The 21,136-nt window shown below is 48.8% G+C and overlaps 1 protein-coding gene across 1 annotated transcript; it reads right to left on the bottom strand.

Annotated features, from left to right (window-relative positions):
- Window positions 1-1,690: 1,690 nt before the first annotated feature.
- Window positions 1,691-10,801, bottom strand: DRD4 (dopamine receptor D4). The gene is made up of 4 exons (XM_036384375.2): window positions 10,571-10,801; window positions 3,256-3,368; window positions 2,366-2,913; window positions 1,691-1,952 (listed from the first exon to the last, which is right to left on the bottom strand). Exons 1-4 carry the CDS (start codon window positions 10,799-10,801, stop codon window positions 1,750-1,752), a joined length of 1,095 nt encoding a protein of 364 aa, XP_036240268.1. The 3' UTR covers window positions 1,691-1,749.
- Between the last annotated feature and the right edge of the window lie 10,335 nt (window positions 10,802-21,136).

The raw sequence follows: 21,136 nt of genomic DNA, 5'->3' as shown, positions 1-21,136 counted from the left end.
ACCCAACCTAACATCACACACGCTGTCAAACTGAAAATTCTATCCTGATTCACAGGAAACTTAAAAAGAGAGAAAAATGCCATGGAAAAGACTCAAAGGTGAACTCCAGGGAAAAGACTAGATGTTTCTGACAAATCTATTCCCTCTACTTTGCATCTTAAAGGTCTGCCAGGTTGCATTCTATGTGTTCCAAGGCAGTAGGAGCTGGTTTTCTGTCTCTCAGTGGTGTCTCTCAGAAGTGCCCTTGGTGGGTTTGCCAGCAGCACCAGCTCCTGAGGGGCATTGGTCCTCATTCTCCCGTGGAGGGAGGTGACAGGGCTCCCACAGTCCGTGGCAGGTGGTGAGTGTTACTTCCTGGCTGTTTCCTGGGAAAGTTATTCCTCTTAACACAGGGCTGAGCAGGCCAAGGGGGCAGCAGTGCAGTGCCATAGAGGATGAGGAGCTGGTAGCCACAGTGTGCAGCTCTTCCAGAAGGAACCATGCTTACAACGAAATCCAAGCAGGAACTGAGGCAGGATGGGAACAGAAATTATCTGTGATACTCCTGGGAAAGAAAGAACAGGCAACTCCTTCCACTCCCATAGCAAAATGCTCACTCCTGCTTTCCAAAGTAATACTTGAGTGTTGGGAATGGTTTCTGCTCACAGTTAAATGCTGATTGCCCATTGTCTAGAACTTGGAGACAATTAGTTAATTGAGAAGACAGTCTTGATTGAGCCCACAATAACACAGCTCATTTACAGGGTTTCTTGCCTCCTGCATTCAGATGCAGCAAAAGCAGCTCTGAAGCAGCACCTCTGAAAAGCCCATGGTGCCCTGGTACCTGGGGCAGCTGTGCTCCAACCCATCATGTGACAGCTCAGAAATGCACAATACAGTCGTGGGAATTGAGTCTGTTTGCTGGTGAGAAATTGAGCACTTGCTATTTTTAGTCAAAGGAATGCTCTAGACATCCCTTTTCCGTTCTGCTTCCAAGCAAATTCCCTCCTGGAAAGCAACAATTCTGTACAAAATCATTACCTGGAAGACTGTAATTTTCTGCAGTATTCTTTTTCTCCCCTCTGAGCCTCAGTGACGATCATCACCTGTCCCACTGGCCACTGTGGCTGTCGCTGCATGCAGGTTCACCTAAAGGTATGAAGGACATTTTCCTGAGGCTGGAAATGGTTCCTGGCAGGAATTGTGTGGCTTCACAGGAAATTCTGGAGCACTAGCAATAACATTATGGTGCCTTTGTAAGACCTTTGTTAAACATGAGTGAAATCAGGTTTTGGGTTTAAAATTATCAAGGATAAGGGGAAAGGAGATTGCATAGGTAGATTCACCCTCACCTGGCATATGGACATCTGGAAATGAGCCTGGTACCCTTGTCTGATATGTGGACATCTGGGAAATGAGCTTAACAGCCTTTTTTCCCCCCAGGCCCATGTCCATGTTACCTTACAGCCCTGTAATACCACCCCGGAAGCCAGAAGATTAGAAATTACACTTATTATCCTGCTTACGTCAAACAGCAACTGTTTAAGAAGAGGCTACACTTGGCAGTTCCACTGGGAAGAGGATTCAAGCTGCATCCAATGGCCCTCACCTATAACACCTTACTACAAGGACTTGGGGAGCCCCTTCCTTCAGCTGCCAGCTCTCCTCATCCTCCGCTCATCCCCAACAAAGACAGCAGACCAGAGGCAGAAATAGATCTTTAATGAACTATACAAAAAATGACCCAGTGGTTCCTCCTGCGCAGAGGGCTCAGCAGAAGAGGTGCAAGACTTTGCGGAAGAAGTTCCTGAACTCGGCATTGAACACGGTGTAAATGATGGGGTTGAGAGCACTGTTGACGTAGCCCAGCCAAGTGACAGTGCTGGTGACTTGAGGGGGGATGGAGCAGGACTTGCAGAGTGCCCTGGTAATGTGCACCACAAAAAAAGGTGTCCAGCAGAAGAGGAAAGCACCTGCCAGAAGGACAATAAAGAGAGAAGGTGATATGAATGTTCAAAAGGGTTTAATCTAACAAAGTCTTAGACAAAAAAGACAGACACAGCTTGGGCACTCAGGGAAAAGGCAGTAGTTGTGCTGACATGTGGAGCTGGGCTTATGCCTAGACAAAAATTGGGATGTTATTCCTGTCCTAAACATTGATAAAAAGTCTTAAGTTAGTCTCGCTTTGGCTTTGAATGTAAGATATTGGGAGTCACGGGTTTGCCTTGGAGGGAGGTTGCGTTATAGACAATGCATGTGTTCTTTCCCAAGGGTGGTGGGTTTTGGCACTGCTCTGGATTCACCCAGGTCCTGCCAGTCTGAGTGCTGTGATGTGACAAGGTGGCACATTTCCCACTCTCCCCAGCCATCCCTGACATCCACTCACCGACAACGACGGGCAGCACCCGCATGGCCTTGCGCTCCCGGCCGTTGATCTTGGCCCGCTTGCGCCCGTGCCCTGGATGCGGGTACCTGAGGTGTGGGTAGGACACAGTCTGGATCCCACTGTTCATCCCACACTCCCCAGGGAGGCCAGCACGGGCATAGGGGCTGCACTCCAGCAGCCCCAGCCGGGTCTGCTCTCTCTCCATCAAGGTTGGGGGGTGATACAGCTTCCTGTTGGCTCCGTAGATGCAGCCTCTCAGCTTGGCCTTCCGGGCTTCTTCCCAGCGCTTGAGTCCTTGGAACATGCCACAGTACAGAACCAGCATGACAGGGCATGGGATGAAGAAGGAGCAGATGGAGGAATACACGATGTAGTTGTCATCCTCCAGTTGGCACAAGCTGGGGTCCCGGTCTGGGACATTGTTGAGGCCAAATATGACTGGGGATGCCACAGCAAAGGCGAATATCCAGGTGGTGGATATAAGGATCAGCTGCCGCAGGTCGATCTGCCGCCGGTTGTAGTTGAGTGGGATTTGAACAGCGATGAACCTGCCAACACAGCCCTGGGTGAGTCAGTCCTGGTGTGGTGGCATTGTGATAATGTAACCAAGGGACCCCAAACTCCTTGCCACTGTCCTTTCCCCCCCATTAATTTACTTTACTAACAGCCGAGGCCTGGGCTACAGCCACAACAGCCAAGGGACAGCTCTGGATCATCACACAACGAGTTTATCTTGGCCACCACCAATGGGACACAAACCTGATGGTGGAGGATGTTAGGGCAGAACAGCCTCCTTAGGGGAGGGCAGAATCCTCCCTGCCTGGGACACTGGCAAGGGGCTATGGAAGCAGTGTGCTGCCCAGGCACAGCCAGAGCAGGAAGCCACTCACCGATCCACGCTGATAGCACACAGGTTGAAGATGGAGGCCGTGCACAGCATCACGTCCATGGTCATCAGGGCATCGCACAGCACCGTGCTGAGGGACCACACTCCTCCCTGGAACTGAAAAGATCCCTGGGGTCAGCAGATGCTGTGTCCTTTAAAATGACAGGAACACGGCCATGCCTGGGTGCCTCAGCCACTCATGTTTGCTCCAAACAAGCAGCCCAAAGCTGAGTGCTCCTCCCATAGCACGATGCTCCCAGTGCAGCAGCAGCACATGGGAATCAGCCCCACACAGAGCCCACAGCCTGCTCAGGGCTTGTGATTCTGGCCTGTCTGGAGAACTGAGCCCTCAGACCATCAGTACAGCCAAGTGAGTCATGCTGGGCAGAGAAATGGACACGGATTTGCACTGCCTTGGATGAGGTCATGTACCCCCAAACTCCTCAAACCCCCAATTCAAGACCCCAAGATCTTCCCAACAAAGCAATATTGGCTGCACAGCATCCTGAGCTCAGTCCCCAAGCAAGCAGGAGACAGAGCACAAAGCTCCTCTTCCACTTCTGTGTCTCAGCCACTCCAAACCCCTGTGTGCAGATGATGTGAACAGTTTCTCTGTGTTACACAACTGTTCCATCCTGGCAGGCCAAGCACAAGTCCAGCCTCTGGAGACAAGGTCCAGGCAGTGAGTAACAACCCCTGATTCTCTCCCCATGGTCTTAGGCACCAGGGCAGAGCAGCAGGGACCGGTGTTGGTGCTCTGAACCACCTGGAAGTGTTGACTCTGCCATTCTTGGTGATTTTCAGCTTGGTCATGTCTCAGCCAGACAGCACAAGCTCTGCACAGCCCATAGCACAGGACAGGCAGCAGGACAGACAGAAGGTCAGCAATGGCTGATGCTCATACAATCAAAAACTACTTACAACGCTTTGTTCCAATCAAGTGCTTGTCTCAACCAGGTACAAACCCAGCTTGTTCTTTTAACATTAAAGCACTTTTTAGGCTGATAAAGAAATAGGTCACCTCGATCCCATTCCTGTGCCATTATTCCCATGAGCTCCTTGAGCAGAGGCAGAGACCTATCAGTTTGCTTGCACCTGCACAGGTAAGCCAGGTAGCTCAATAGGCTGTCACCACAAGGTAGCAGGGAATTTTTCCTCAGAGTTTGAGACTGTGAGGAGAATTCCTTTGGGTCCCTCTGCAGACATAGGTTAAAAACCCAATAAAATGTACAAACAAGTATGATTTTAGCTGGAAAAAAAAAGTGTTCAGTAGCAATGGTCCCTTGTCATGTCTGATTCAAACACTTAATTTTGATGTTGCAAAATACCAAACACTATCTGTACTTTCTATATGTTTTTATTAAAATATATATTATAGATATTACTATAGTATACATATTGCTGCAAGTAATATATTTAATTTTCTATGTATGTTTATCTACAGATAATGTGCATCACCTACTATATATAATTTATTATATATTTTTATCTATAGAATTGTGCTGCATAAAAATTATATATATATATATATATATATATAAACCAGGGACCTTTTTCTCTATAGCAATAGTCAGCCAGTGCTCATAGAGTCTAACGTTGCTGCCCTTTAATGTTGCAGGTTTCAGGAAGCAGGTATGGATTTGTTCCTGTACTGGTGCTAAACAACAGGTTCTGGTTTCATTCATCCCAGCACACAGTAGAGCCACGTGGGGAACACACTCCACAGAATGCTTGGAAGGTGCTGAACCCCAGGCCCTGCCAGCCACAGGGCAGGCAGCTCTGCAGGGATTAATATCAGCCAGTAATGATGTCAAGCACAGGATTATGATTAGAGAAGCTGTAAAGCCAAAGGAGTCTCTGAAGTAACTGTTTTGCTATTTTTGTACAGCATCTCCTTGAGATACCTCCGGGGGAGCTCTGGAGTCAGACCTGTGTGCTTCAGTCAGCCTATTTTCTAGCACAATGCAGACACTCCAAACTGAATTTGGGACCTGAATCATTAAAAGCCAAATTTCTGCCAAGCTCACTGGGATCTTGACAGGTTCAGTTGAGCTTATGAGAGAGAAAAATTTGATTTTGGCCTGCAGTTTTCCAAATCTATTTGTGATTTGAGGGAGCAAATTGATTCTGAAAAGGACAAAGGCTCTTGGTCTGCAGCACCATTGGATCATGTGAGATTAAAGTTGGGCACTTGGAAAATGCTATAAACCCTTTCCTTTACCCATCAACCCCCAAGACTGGGCTTTGGAGGAGGTGCTAGGAGAGAACTTCCCATTCTGTGGTGTTTGTCACCTGCCCACCTTGGCAAAACGTGCCAAGGACCCCTCTGATGGGAGAGTAACTTTGGATAAGAGGCTTTGCTGGGCCATGTGATTAAGGAGTACCTAATTCCAGGAGGCTGCAGCAGATTAGCCCATCAAGGTACACAGTGTAAAGATTTAGGGATCACAAACAGCTCAAGCTTCCTTTAAGTGCTTCAGAGCAACTGAACCTACAGCAGCTCTTTGGGTTCTCCACTTTTCCAGAATACAATACAGAAGTTTTTATAGGATGCTGGATGGCAGGAGACAGACTTGGCTTCTCAAACACCCTTGCAGCTGCCTTCCTAGTCAGCCCATTCTGGTATCCTTATTGCTCAGCACAGCTGATTTGTAAGGAAAACTGCCTTCTAAACCAGCCTGATGCCAGAAAAGCTCCTGAGGGCAGGAGCCAGGACAAAGCCAAAGGTTTTAGTTCTATTTTCTCTGATACCAGCCCTTGTCTCACTCCTGCCACATGCAGGGAACAGCAGGAGCCTGAAAGGGAATTAGGAGATGCCCATCTGGACTTTGAACAAGTATCTGCCTCAGTGCAGCCATGGCTCCAAGACATGGCATGGAGTGAGAAGGCTGTGACACGAGTTGGAAGAGAAACAGTCCTTGCCAGTGGGAAAAGTCCAGCATCAGAGCCAAAGAATTGTTTCCGTGTCCACCAGAAACTGACTTGGGGCTTTTTGTCATGAGTTGTGACAACTGTCACAGTCCCCAGAATACACAATGCAGCCTGCAAGGGGAGAGGAAGAAGAGGGAGTGGGACATAAGACAGAGATGCCTCATGTCTGCTTTGATGTTGTTTCTTAAATCATTGAGGTCAGGGTTTTTCAGAGATTGTGAAAAAGTCTCATCATCCGTCTGAGACATTATGAGGGCCAAGAATTCCAAGGCACCTCTCCCAGTTACTGGTATCTGAAAAAAAAAAACCCTAGGCACTGCTTTGTAACTGCTGGCCTGTCTCACCTCCCTGGTACTTTGTGTGGCTCAGACATCAGCCAGGCCCAGAATAACATCTATTTCCACTAAAACTGTAACATTCTAGGAAAGACTAATCCAAATCCTGCTGCAAACAAGCTGACACGCATTCACAGAGAGCCAGGGGAAATTTGGAGAGGGTAGAGGTCTGGCCTCTTATTAGAAGAGCTGCATCACAGGCACACAGAAAAAACTGCAAGAAAATATATGTTTTGATACCAAGCCAGTGACACCCTGAACGTTTTGGGCAGAACCCATCACCCTCAGCAAGATAAGAAGATAGCTCATGAAGTTTTTACTGGCTGCTCCATCATCATGACTGCTGGGAGCACTCATCTTCCCTGACCTGGAGAAGGAGCCAGGTAAACATGCAAATCTGCTCAAACTGTTTCCTCTTTTCCGTAATCACTTACTCAGGTCTTAGTGGCAAAGATGTTTACATAACCAACACCCTCAGCTCCTGCCAGCAGCTTCCTGGCTCAGGCCTGCTCCACAGTTCTGCTGCTCGGCAGGGATTAGCAGAGAGCTGATCACAGGAGCAGCAGGTACAGGTACAGGTGTGCTCCACAGCACAGTCCACGTGTGGAGCTTGTCCTGGTGCCTGCCATAATTGCTGGGATGCCTCCACTTGATGAGGACTGTATAAACTCCTGCAAGTATCCCAGAGTCCTTGGGACTCCTGCCATTTTCACAGTCTCTGGGAAGAGGAAGCTTGCCTCACAAGGCAGGCCTGTGGAGCCATGCAGCTCCCTCCCAAAGCCACCCAGAGCCAAGTGATATCCTGCAGTAACTCCATAGCTCTGCTTCCTCAGGTAACCCCTGTTTCGCTGCTACCAATGCTCCAGGGACTCTCTGGGATCTTCTCATGGCCTCTCTTCACATGAAAGCAGAACTCTGCTCCTCAGGAATAACAATTAATGCCTAAGAGTGCTCCAGGTCATCTCCTTCCCCCTTGTTTCCCATCATCCCCGCCTTTCTGGCACTGGATTGATTGCTGATACTGGAAAGCACCTGACACACTCATTAGAAAGCCAAGGCTGGCAGAAGAGCAGTGCAACTTCCACATGGAAGTTACCATTACCTCTCCCCATCATACTGCTAAGACCTCAGATTCCCAAGCAGGCAGGAAGGTAAGTGCCTTCTGCCCACCAGGGCAGGCAGCTGTGTGGTAATTACAACTGGAAACATTGGAACATGTCTTTGTTCCATATTTGGATGAGTCCAGTGGAAGGAGAGTATGTGTCCATAATTGCTGCCAGTGTCTGAAATGAGCTTTCTTAACAACCAGAACTAAAAGCCAAGATCAAGGACTCTCCCACTGTGCTCCAGCTTCAGTGAACAGCAGCAGAGGATCACCCACATCCCACAGGGAGGAATCCCATCCCCACTGGGGCTTGGAGGAGATCTGTTCTTTGTGAGAATGTCAGATGTCACCTCAAAAGTTAAGTCCCTCCTGCTGTCTTCTACAGCTCTGACTTGGAGGAATGTTTCCAAAACTGGAACACAAGATGCCACCTCACAGGAAAACAGCACAAGGTGAGCAAATTTCTGCTGAATGAAAAAATGCTCAGTTTATTGTTCTGTTCCTGCTAAAAAGCAAAAATCCACTGCCTCAGCTAGTTTTTGAGTTTTCCAATAGGCCCTCAGAGTCTACTGTATCAGGAGTTGTACTAGAGTTTAAAACGACAAAACTAAAACCCCACACCAAGAATGAAGATTGAGGTGAACATTCAGGACTGTCCAGTCCATATTTTCAGTGCCCACCATGTTTGGTACAGAGTGCAAGCTGAAACCGAGCTAATTTTAAAGAGCAATCACTACACCCTGCATCTTGCATCCCAACATCTAATTCTGAGTTTTGCCTCCAAGAAAAAAAAAACAAAACAAAAACAAACAAACAAAAAAACAAAATAAAAGAAACAGTAAAAATTCTGTCCTCTGGCATGGATTCAGTGGTTACACTCCCTTTTGCTTATTTCAGAACAAAATGAGCTGGAAATCCTGCACCGGTGTACAGGAGACAATTAAAATGAAAATAGGCACCTGGAGTCTCTGAGCCCACAGAGAAGCTTCCAGGCATGGAATGGGAACTGCTGCAACACTAGAGCTGGAGTTGCTCTACACATCAAAGCCTCACTGCCTGCTCAAGGCTCTCCCTCTCTCTCCCTCTCTCTCTGTACCTGTTCAGCACTTCCCTCACCTGCTCCATGCATTCCCTCTGAGCGGCACGAGTGCAAATCCTGGTGCCTGTGCTGTTTTGTGCCTCTGAATGCCTGCCTGGCTGCAGGAGCTGCAGAGGATGGGAGGGAAAGACTTCTGTCATATAGCACCTTCATTCCCCATGTTTAATATCCTGGGAGCAGAGACATGGAAGAATTCCCTCACAGAATTGATGTTTATGAACAGCCATGGAAGTGAACGTACCAAGTGTCACCACAAGCTGGACAGTACCAGTTTTTAAAGCTCATACAGATATGAACACCTGTTACCTGAGAATCCAGAACTTGTGGAATGTCTGTGGTATTCAAGAAATACTCCTGCCCCATTGGAAGCATTTTCAGAGGTACCCCAGAATATGTTAACCTGTATTTTATATATTCCAGCAAAACTCCCACCTGCAGGCAAAAGGAAACCACTCTGGTGTTGGTGACTGCCCATAGAGAGACCTGGGGACTGAAGGCATCGAGAGACAACGGAAAGAGGAAGGAAGAAAAGGGATCCCAATTAGCAAAAAGTAGCTGAGAAGAATGATGAAGAATGTGCCTTTCTAACCACAGCAAAAAAGAAGTAATGAGGGAAAAGCAAATCCACAAAAGCCAAGAGCACAGTGGAAAAAGAGGGGACCTAATGCTCCAGTTCTTCTTGGTTCTTCTCATGGGTCCCCAGATGAACCTGCTGCTCCACAATACCTGTCTCCAGAGAGGTCACAGTGTCCTGCAAAATCCTAGGATGAGGTAGAGACCATTCTAAGCTCTAATCTGCAGCCTGCCTTGCTTAGGGGAGTACACGCCTGCACAGTCAGGGCCTGCTGAGCCATGGGGTGCTCTTCATGGCTTGTGAAAGAGGACAAGAGGGGAGATGCTATTCCACAGCTGGGAAGAAGATTTACACTACCAGCTACCACCAGGATGGGTAGAAAAACCTGCAATTTGGCCCAGTGGATGCTTTCATCCTCTTGAGCAAGGAAGAGCCACCAGCTGGTACTAACAGGTTCTAAAACATCCCTCTGCAAGCACAATGGTTTATTTGTCCCTGGCAGTAAATGTTACAGAGAGAACAACTCAGCCTCAGGAGTGCCTGTTCTTTCCTTCAGCTGTCACAGTCTTGGGGGTGAACAGGTTTTGGGAGTGAACAGCAACTCTGCCCCATGTCCCTGAGCTGGCTCTCCACGACCGCCATCGCATGCTGGGTCAGGCCTGTGTCAAGCAACAACCTACCAACCAAAGCCACCTTGGTGCAGGGTGACCAAATCCCATCCAGCCCCCAGAAAAGACAGCTTCTCCTTCTCAGCCAACATGGAAAGTTATTTCCTGGCTAAAGATGCTAAAGATCTCCCTTTATCACCAAGGCTCACTTTATGCCAAACAGAACACAGCACCTGTCTCTTCCTATCATTTGCTGACGGCAGCCTGGACAGCGTGCAAGCCGAGGGACAGCGTGCAAGCCGAGGGACAGCAGCCCGGTGCGCCTCCGCTCGGGGCATCTCCACTCGGCGCGGTTCGGACGGGGATCCCAGGAGCTCGCACGGAGCCAGCCCCGCTCCCCGCCGCCCGCGGTCCCGCAGCGCTGTGCGATGCCGTGACGCTCGCAGGTAAGAGCCGGGGGGGTCTGACCGCCACATCCCGGGGGGCACGGCAGTCCCGGGGGGGGAAGCACTCCGGGGCCGGCGGGGTGGCGGTGGGGAGCAAGCCCAGAGAGCGGCTTGGACCCTCACTACTTGATCTCTTGCCTCCCCGTTGCCTCGTAACCTGCAGGCTCGGCGGGCACGCAAGCCCCAGCCCGCCGTTCCCCGGTGTCCCCGGGCTGTCTCACCTCGGAGTAGACGTAGAGGGGCAGGACGAGGAGGGCGAGCAGCAGATCGGCCACGGCGAGGCTGACGATGAAGTAGTTGGTGGTGGTCTTGAGCGCCCGCTCCGTGCAGACGCTCAGACAGACGAGCCCGTTGCCGCCGACGATGAGGAGGATGAGGAGGATGCCGAGCACCAGGGCGGCGATGCTGTGGCCGGGTACGGCGGGCGGGGGTCCGGCGGTGCCGTTGCCCATGGCCCCGCGGCGCTGCCCCCGCAGCCCCGCGCACGGAGCCGGGCCGGCCGCCGGGAGCTGCCCGCCGAGCCGCGGGAGGAGCCTCCGCCGCCGCCCCGCCCGGCCCCGGTCCCGGCCCCGCGGGGACAACTGGGTCACCAAGCGGCTTAAGGGGTGGCGGGGGGGGCAGGCTCCCGGGGTCCCGGCTCCCGGTGTCCCGGTGTCCCGAGCGCTGCAGAGGTCTCGCTGCGTTCTCACGTGGTCTTGCTGCGTTCTCACACGGGGCTGTTCTCTTAAGCAATGTTAAAGAATTGGAATTAGTACAGGTCGGGTGAATAACTGGGAAGTTTTATTCCGATGTGTGTGTAGAATCTGGTAATATTTAGGAGTTTGTAATTAAACTGAGTAAAGATCCATAGAGAGATCCATAGAGACACAGTCCATAATCAAATTTAAAGATACTGCCAAGACAGGATGCTGAGGGTGTCTTAGAGCACGGAGGAGGGATTAAAAGTGCTCTTGATAAGTTGGCAAATGCAAAATGCTCTTCAAAAGGAATTTTGCACCTTACCCATGCTTGGGCATGAATAGCCAACTGCAGAAATGTAGGATACAGGATACAGGAAGGAACCAGATGGGCAGCAAGTGTGGGACCAAAGATGGGGTGGCAGGTCATGAGCTGAACATGGCGGCTGGGGTGTTTTACTGCAGAAAATGAGAGAAAAATGCTGTTTGAGGGGTACCTATGCACCTGCAGGATCAGGAGGTATGAGAGGTGTGACCTTCCATTTCCAGCCCAGATGACTTGGGAGATGTGGGAGCTGATACAGACTCTGTGAGCATCTCTGCAGCTGTGCCACCAAACCTCAGCCCAGATGTTAATGCCAGGTAAGCATTCAGGTCAGCCTGCTGCTTGTGGAAGATGGTGGGAAGAGAAGGCATAGCAGTAAAGGGACATTTATACTGCATGGAAGGGAAAAATATATAATTGGAAGATTTTTATGCTTCTAAGATCTGTTTATAGGCTGCAGCTATCAGAGTTTCACCCAAACTATTGAGACTTGTGGTAGAAATCCTCTCTCCAAACCCTACCCCTGCTGCCCAAAATTCCCTTACTCTTTTTTGGAAAGGATCACAGTTATCCCCCAGCATGTGCAGCATGGAAAGGCCGCAGCCCTGGTGTCAGCCTTGGGACACAGATCCAAGCACTGTCCTTCCCTTGGACTGGACTAACAGCAATTGATCCACACAGTCTGTTTTGCCCAGCTGCTGTGGCTCTGCAATTTCATACATGAGTAAGAGAAAATTCCCTTGGTTTAAGCACTTGGACAACAGTCTGGTTGGCTAAATTCTGCCTCCAGACATGGGGCTTCCAGGTCTTTTCTAAAGCCAGCAAGAATGCCATGTCTTTAGTAACTGCAGAGTTGTACCACCCTTCTTTCCCACCCTAGTGAAGGCTGCCCATCCTCATGTTGATCCCAATATCCATGGATTTGTTTCTCCAGTCATCTCCCTCTTCTAGTGTGCAAAGACAGGAGAGACAATTCCATCTGGCCTGAGTAGGACCACATCTAGATCTGTCTGTCACCAGCACTGGAGTGGGTACTCACATACCTATATCTCTACATTCCTTTTGGGAATGGCTTCTGTTGGACTCAGGTGGACACAAGCATGGCTGCACATCTGCCAGGTTTGAAGCTTGGTGATACCTCATCTGCTGGCAAGCTCAGACAAGGAAGATGGTTTCCATCATCTGGTCACAGCTTTTCCTATCTGGCTTTGTTCCCTAAAGCCTGACTCCTGACACAGCCCTCACTGAGTGAGGGGCTGGGACAGCAGAACCACATTCACTAGAGTCCTTTTTATTCTGAGAAATTAACTCAAAGTAGTAAAAGGAGGCCCTGAAGTTCATTAATGAAACTGTGTGGACAAAATACTCTTAATTTATTTATGTTTAAACCACCTGAGCAGCCAAGAGAGCAGGATGGAAATGTGACTGCTGTCCTCCTGCCTTCCCACAGGGATTAGTGGCATTCCTCTAATCCCCTTTAACAGTTAATTTACATTCATTATCTCAATTTTCCCTGTGGGTTAGTGCTGAATGACTCTTAATTCTCAGTGTGGAAGCTCATATTCCAGACTAACAGGTCCTTAATCTTAAACTAGTTTAATCTTGGAGTGGGTTAAACTAATGTGAAATAATGCTTTTGACTTCCAGAAGTGAGTAGCCATGCAAAGCACTAATTAGGACAGTGCTTCCGTGGCAAACAGGCTACAGACATTAAACACAATTCCTTTCTTGGATAAGAGGGGCTGCTCTCCTAGCAGAGGAGAAGGAAAGTCTGTCTTACATCAGCATATCCAAAGTCATGTCGTGTCAGTGCACAAAAACAGATGGCAAAGGATAGAGTAATGGGTCACCCTCATGGAAAGCAGGAGGAGTTATGCTGGAGTGATGGACTGGGAATGCTTAGAGCACCTTTGGAGAGGGTCTGATGTGGTTGGTGTTTTGGAACAACCCTTTTTTGTTTGGATGCACAGCCTGCAGTGTCCTCATTCCCCATCTCACTCTGACAGAAGTTGTAGAAACACCACAGCTGCTCCTGGTGTCGGGAAGAGGGCAGCACCAGAAAAACACCCAAACCAACAAACCAGCGGGAGATCTGCCTTTTTGGAGTGTTTTGGAGTGTTTGGAAAAGAAACTCTGGGAGATAAGCAGTGTGGTTTATGGCTGTGGTGAAGCTGGTCCTCTGCCAAGGAGCCAGGAGGAGTCCTGCAGAGACTCCCCCAGGATAAATTAATGGAGGATTCGATTCCCAGCCAGTTCAAAGGATCAGGAAGTTTACGAAGTGAGACATCTGTCAGAGTCTCCACAAGGAGATGGAACTTTTATCAACGTAATTTTTCACATCTGAGGCACTACAAATTTAAATAGAAAAGGGGAACAATGTGGCTGCCAAAGTTTCAGGACAGATGTGCCAAAGTCAGCTGATGAATAGTGCCCTGATAGCATCAGCTCTCCTGGCTGCCTTCAGGTTCAGGACAAAGGGAGGAAAACAAAGAGCTTTCAAGGCCAATCGTGTTCCCATTATTTGCTATATTCAGCCTGGCAATTTTCTGTGAGACATTCATAGGCAACAAAGCCATCCTGCTTTCCAATCTCCTGTAATGCATTTCTCAAAAAGGAGGCAGAGGCAGCATCCCCCCCTCTCAGGTGAGCTTTTGCAGCAGAGAGAAGAAGATGGCTCAGCTCTCTGGGCTTTCCAGACTCTCCCAGTCCCCCAGGAAGCTGCAGGGATTTATTTACATGCTGAATGGATCTCTTGACATTTACCATTCTGGTAAATTATGATAAGTCCATGTAAGATGTAAAAACTAATGCTAGTGGTTATCTGCCAGGGGTGAAACTATGGAGAAAATGGCTGCATTTTCCATCTCTGTTTGCTTGGAGTCAAAACTAGATGTTTTTGTGGATGCCTGGTTTCAGCTTAACCACATAATTGATCTCACACAAGGGTGACCCGATGAGATACAAGGGCTTGTGCCACAGGACAGATCAAAATAATATAACTCAAGAGCTCCTGCTGGGTGTAAAACATCACTGAGCTTATTAGACCCACTTGTTGGGAAAAACCTCCCGGGCAGGGGGAGAAGTGGAAGCCAACACAAGCAGGAAAGGCAGGGAAAGGCGTGACTGGGAGCAGCAAGCACCTGTAAGTGCACCTCCCTCCATGCTCATCTTCCTGTTTACTGAAAAGGGTGTCCCTTCAGGTGCCTGACAAAGTCAGGGAGGGATGAGCTGAAATGCAGCCCAGGCAGCTGTATCAGGAGCTGCTGGGATGGCACACCTGGGGCAGCTGGCCACAATGCACATTCTAATTCTTCTAAACTAATTCCCCGAAGCGCTTTCTCCTCTTCCCAGACACACAAACAGCTGGAGGATGAGATTACAGCGCTGATGCCAATTAGAGCGGTGATAAGGCAGGACACAAGGGAAGTGTGAGCGCGCTCAGTGCTCCTGTAGTGCAGGTACAGGGAGCTTCCAGCTGGGCAGGAGGCAGCGCTGGGCCAGCAGGGCGAGGGTGGCCAGAGCAGCCTGGGGAGGAAGCCACCCAGTCCTCTGTGGTCAGGTCCCTGTGTGTGATCAAAGCATGACTTTCTCTGCACAACACAGGCAATGTGTGGATGAAATTATTTCTGCTGCACATCCTGACCAGAAGGAAGTAACGCCTTGATTCTCTAACACTAAAAATGTTGCTGGGGAGTTTTTTTGGTTTTCCTGCCATTTTGGTGATGCCTGCACTGGGATGTGTTGTTCCACCCTGGGAACATAACCAGGGGGCAGTTTTTGGGGTTTTTTTCCCACTTGGGTGGGAAAACCAACCCAGGGAAAACCAGGGAAGGTTTGGAAGGAGTTCCATGGGCTGTAATATTCCAACAGGTGATTGATGGGAGTGACAGCTTATCTTTATAAACTACTTTGGGCTTCCTTGGTGACAGGGAGACAGGCATGATGCACTCATAGGATTGGAAAACAGAGTTCCCTTCTTCCTGTAAAAAGAGCTGTGCCCTGAGCTTGGCTTTTCCTTTTCTGGATCACAGTGCCAGCCACAGTAAAACCAACCCTTCTTTCCCCTTAGAGCACCCATTCCCAAAGCAGGCAGGAAGAATTTCTTCTCGGGAAGAATTTCCTCATGGAAAAGGTGGTCAGGCAATGGAAGGGGCTGCCCAGGGAGGTGGTGGAGACCCCATCCCTGGAGGTGGACAAGGAACAACTGGATGTGGCACTCAGTGCTCTGGGCTGGGTGACGAGGTGGGGGCACAGGTTGGACTTGATGGTCTTGGAGGTCCTTTCCAACCTCAATGATTCCATGATTCCTTTATTTGCTTGCAGGAGGGAAGTGCCTCATGGCAGCCCTTCCAGATTCAAGGCTTGTCACAGGTGTTTCTGCTGCAGGATGGGCCTGGCTCATCAGCATCCCTAGGGAGGCATCCCAGGAGACCCTCTGGCTTAGCTTAGCACCTATCCCTGCTTCAGAGGGATCTTCTCACTTCCAAAGCACCTCTTATCTCTTATCCTGTACTCAAGAGAGCCAAGGCACCCTGCCAGCACTCAAGGTACCACTCCTGCACCAACAGGATAATTTTCCCCTTGTTCTTCCCCGTTCTTAGCAAAATGTTTCAAGCATTTGAGGACTTTTTCTTCTTTTTTTTCAGTATGCGCCAAACACCTAATATTTACTTTTTTTTCCTTCAAAAGAGCTGGGGTTTACTGCAGATTTCACCCAAGGGTTTGGCAGGAAGCTGATACAACTTTGACCAAAATGACTGAGATCTGCTCCAGCACAACCCAGAGCTCCTGACAAATGTTTTGCTGTCCTTTTCCCCTGGATAATGCTGCCAGCCATGCATGTCACCAGCATGTCCAGCACCTTCCCTCCTGGACTTCAGACCAAGCAGGCACAACTCCAGGTATGTGACATTTTGTGCTTTTGTCCCTCACATCTAATTTTTGTTTTAAACTGGTGCAAATCCAGAAAGGTGCCACATATTTCAGTCAAACAAAGCAGGGGAGAGAGACAGGCAATCCAAGCCTGTGTAACTCACGAGCAAGTAGGTACAAAGAGAGACACACATATCCTGGATCTACCCACCTTCTTAGCTTAATTTGCCCCTTTGAGATTGGGGTATGTGTTTTTCTGAGGTTACATGACCATATGGGCCTGTGATCTTCCTTCTTCTTCCAAGCCCACCTGGGCTGCCCTACTTGCCTCTTCCTTCCATCCCACTCTTCACTCTTACAGCCAAAATCATTAAATCAGGTGGTAAAGATTAAAACCACTCCTGAAAGCATCCTGTGCAAGAAAGGAGCATTTAGAAGGCTAAATCCTCCAATCCCTTTATTCCAATTAGGGTCCTTTCTCTTACAGACCAGGGAGTGATGCAAGGAATCTCCTCCAATCTGCTCTCAGCTGGAGCAGCATCACTGTCATCACAGTGGCGTGGGCAAGGCTTACCTGCAAACACACAGAGCCAATCCCCACTGCCCACATGGCCTGACACAGACACAGGAACGGGAAAAAAGGAATGGGGGAGGTAGAAGTTCTTGAACACCCTGTAAGCTGATTAAAGGGTATTTTACGTAGGAAGGATTTAGCCATGCAGTTCCTAGTACCATCTGACCTCAATAAACTCCCCTGCCATGGGCTGGTGCTGCCATTGCATGGGGCACAGCTTGTGCTGGGCTCCCCAAAGGTCAGCTACACCTGGACAGCTCCATCAGGACTTGGGACAGCATTGCTGAACATGTGTGGGGCATGACATGGTCCTCCCACAGCCTTCTTGGCCTGGCTTAACCCTTGTGCATTTTACCATCCCAAAGACATGGTGCAAAGCATGGCTGTAAGATTTTGGGCTGTGTTTTGGCCAGTCTTTAGGAAGAAGAGAAGCTCCAGCAGATTATGGGGTCTGGGTTCTGGACAGGCTGGCAAGGATTGGGCAAACTTTGTAAGGACTGCCCCGAATAAACAGCAACCTCAAAGGCTGGATGGGCTTTCCTTGTCCAAGGCAGGAGCAACTATGTCCACTTGACAATAGCAGCATTTTTCCAGACTGTTCTTAATGCTCTCTGGAGGGGGCCTCTGAATGCATCCACACTGCTTCACCAGGGAAAAATATTTTCTGATCTCCTGCGTCAATTACTTTGAAGGGTGAATGGGAATTCCTCCCCTTCACAACTCAGAATGACCCACCCTCCACCCGCCCCAGAGCTCTGAGTACTGATTTTGGAGAGTCTGCCTGCATCCTCCCTGTGCTGTGGGCTAGGATAGGTAGCTCTGTGATGAAATCCTCTCTTCTGAAATGCAGTTTCTTGTATTTACCTCCAACATCAAAAAAGGCCAGGCTCACATGTTCTCTCAAATATTGCCAAATTTGGGGCTAAAGCATTTAACATGATGTCGCAGACATCTTTTCATTAAAAATCCTTTCTTCGGATTTTTCTTCCTGAGAAGCTGAGAGGCTTCAGGAACAAAATGTAAACAATGGTTATCTGCTGCTGTGGAATGCAACAGGTGCATCTGTGATTGGCCCATCTTGGATGTTTACAATTAATGGCCAATCACAGCCCAGTTAGCTTGGACTCTCTGTCCGAGACACAAACCTTTATTTTCATTCCTTCCTATTCTTAGCTTAGCTAGCCTTCTGAGATGAAACTTTTCCTTCTATTCTTTCTAATATAGTTTAAAAGTAATGTATATCATAAAATAATAAATCAAGCCTTCTGAACATGGAGTCAACATTCTCATCTCTTCCCTCACCTGAAAACCCCTGTGAACACCGTCACAACATGGCTCTAAGATGCTGCCTTTCACACTGCAGATTTGGTGACCCCTCCCACTGTAAAGAGGAGCAAAAAGACCTTCCTCAGTTCCATTCTCAGCTCTGATGCCTTTGAGACAGAGCAGTAACCAGAGCCTGGGTGTTGAAGGGGGATGGTCCCTGTGTTTCATAATCTTTGCTCTCTGTTGGCACGAGGGTGTCCCAGGCATCAGCATGGTTACTGGGAATAGCCCTGGCACCCATTGCAACTGGATTTACTTAATGCATCCCATCACAGGTCTCTGCATGCTGGGCATGTCAGTCGGTGTCAAGCCTAAGCACAAGTGACTGCACAAAGATCCTGATGGCTTTATACCTGGCAGCGTCCCCAGGGCAGCTCAGGGATGGCCCCAAAGCTCATAGATCCCTTCTCCATCTTGTCCTGGGGCAATTCTCCCTGCTGTCTTCAAGGACTGTGTGTGCACAGCCTCAGCACTGCTCAGTGTCACCTGTTTGTGGCACTTTGTTAAAATTCCTGTGCCATGGACAGGTCAGTCAGGGCAGCCCGGGGCTAGGATCAGTCCAGCCCAGACTTCCCACACCTGCAGGCGTGGCAGTAGTACAGCAGCAGGGATCAGGTGAGGCCACTCATTTCCTCTGTCATTCTTAGCGACAGAAAATAGCTGAAAGCTTTTCTCTGCAGCGATGCTGCACATAGATAATGGGTTATAGATTTCATCTAAATGGATGATTTAATCCTGCTTTGTGCCTGCTGGATGCAGGCAAGGGGAATCTCCACTCTCCTGCTGGGACTTGGAGTGTTCACACAAATGGAGAATCAAGGTGCAAATTCACAAAGCTCCTTATAACTGATATTGTTAAGCAGGATTCTTTATTACTCCTATTTCCATAATGTCTCCTGATGAGAGTTTGATGTAAATTCTGGTTAAGGAGAATCAAATGTTGTTTCAGGACTGAGGAATTGGTTTGGGCTCTGGTTTATTCAGTTATAAATTTCAGCTTGAAAATGCTTTTGAGCTCTCTTCATGGCCCTGAATATCCTCATCAGGGGCTTTCAGAGCTGCACTGGAGCTCGAGCCCACATTTGTCACCTGCATTAAGTTGCAGCAGTGCTGGGCATAGCCACACCATTTCCTACCCCATCAGCTTTTCACTCTGCCCCTGCTGCTGGAGGCAAACCCCATTTTTTGTTGCAAAATAGTTAATCAGGTTACTTATTTCATGTTCTTCCAGTCCCCAGAACCTTTTAGTGTCCTGTTATACACCCTCTGCTGCCATCGTGGGGCCACTTTGTCATTCCAACCTCTTCTCTTGTCCTCTCGTGGCAAACTGAGTTTCCCCAGAGCTTGGAGGCATTTCAGACCCACTGAGGTTGTTTGCCAAGGAAGGAAAATCACATTAGTAATTTTTACCTCCCTACATCTTGTCCAGCCTCTTTTATAAACCTGAAGCTGCCAGCACCACTGCAGGCAGAAGCAGAGGCAGAAGGCTGCCACTGGAGAAAGCAGGTTCAGAGAGGAGAGGAAAGTGTTTGGGAAATGCCTGGACCAGAGCAGGTCCCAGAGGAGGAAATGGGCTCCCCTGTCCTAGTGCTGACCATGGCAGGTCTCGATGCTCCAGGCCTGGAAAGGGACCTCGACTGTCCCTGCTGTTTTCCCCTGTCCCTGGGGCAGGGCTCTGGCTGCAGCCTGCACTCACAAGCTGGAGGGCTGAGGTTCTGCTCATCAGGCCCTGGGGCATTCTTCAAAGAGAAAGATGATGGGGGAAATCTTGTCCCTCCCAGTCCTCTAGTCATGAGGATGCCCTTTGCTTTTCCAAGGAAAAAGATAAGTAGCTAAGCTCCCATTTCTCCAGTTGGAAGATTAATTTTTTTTTACTATTATTATTCCTTATTCCTTCCAAGCTACTTTATACCATACAAAGAAGGAGAGAAAGGGTAATCTTATTTTCTTCCTCTATTTCTGAGTCACCTTTAGCTGCAGTATTTGAGACCAGCCAAACCTCAGCAATGGCAGCAAATATATTCAGGATGTTTTCCATACGTGTATAAGTATGCTGGCTTTTTAGATGCTGTGACAATTTGTACTTGGCAGACATTTCCCAGTTGAAACCACAGTTCAAAAGGTTGTTGCCCCCTCATGGAAAAGTGAGCCCTGATCCTACTGATCAGGCAATTCTTGCCCTAAAAAAGTGACGCATTGTTCAGCCAAATCACTGCTGCACACAGGGACTCCCTGACAGATCCTGGCAATTGCAAACAGCTCAAGCCAGGATGAAATTACAAGAACAGATTAAGCTCCTATCAAGAGGTAATTAAAGCCAGGAAATAATTATGACAATCATAGTGAATCAATTGGTACAAGGATGTTTGCCCAACAAATGTCATTATAGGCAGAAGCAGGAATTATTATCCATCAGCAGAAATATTCCATCAAATTGCTGTGAATGACCTGATCAGGTAATTAAAGGGACATTCCAACCCCGCTGCATTATTTGCTGTTAATCATGATTGCTCATATCCATATCTTTACTCAAATAATTGCTTCTGATAAGGCTGCAGATTTATAGGGGTCCCCAAGAGGAGCAGGCAGTGGAGCATCAGCTGTGAGCCCAGAGCAACCCAGGTCGGTGAGTCCTGCTGGGGTGAGTGTGCTGCACGGGCTGCCTTCCCCTCTCTCTCACTTTGGGTGGATTTCAGACCTCTGTGATGCCTCACTGAGCCATTGCTATGAGGCCACCCATGTCCTGAGCAGCAGTGCTGGAATATGGGGGTTTCCCTCCTCAGGGCTCCCTGCCTGGCTCAGGGTGTAGTTCTTTCAGCTAAAGGTCCCAGCTGGCCAAAGAGTTTGCAGTCATTTAAAACCAGCATCAGTGGGGAGGAAATTAAAACCTTGGAAGTGTCCTGCTAAAGTTAAACAGCCCTTCAGTGATAACACTGGAGATCTACCTGCTTCTTGGGATGTGGGTAATTTTAAAAATCATTATTGATAGGAAGGAAAAGTTCCCCAATAGCTA

The sequence above is a fragment of the Molothrus ater genome, chromosome 6 (assembly GCF_012460135.2).
Source record: "Molothrus ater isolate BHLD 08-10-18 breed brown headed cowbird chromosome 6, BPBGC_Mater_1.1, whole genome shotgun sequence".
Lineage (NCBI taxonomy): Eukaryota > Metazoa > Chordata > Aves > Passeriformes > Icteridae > Molothrus > Molothrus ater.
This window is presented reverse-complemented; position numbering and strand designations above follow the sequence as displayed.

What these genes read in the sequence shown, in the direction of transcription:
- DRD4 (XM_036384375.2), bottom strand. Translation starts at nt 10,801, where the DNA reads ATGGGCAACGGCACCGCCGGACCCCCGCCCGCCGTACCCGGCCACAGC. An exon ending in TGTGCTATCAGCGTGGATCG is followed by an intron (nt 2,914 to 3,255) that starts GTGAGTGGCTTC and finishes CTGTGTTGGCAG; the next exon opens with GTTCATCGCTGTTCAAATCC. An exon ending in GGTGCTGCCCGTCGTTGTCG is followed by an intron (nt 1,953 to 2,365) that starts GTGAGTGGATGT and finishes TCCTTCTGGCAG; the next exon opens with GTGCTTTCCTCTTCTGCTGG.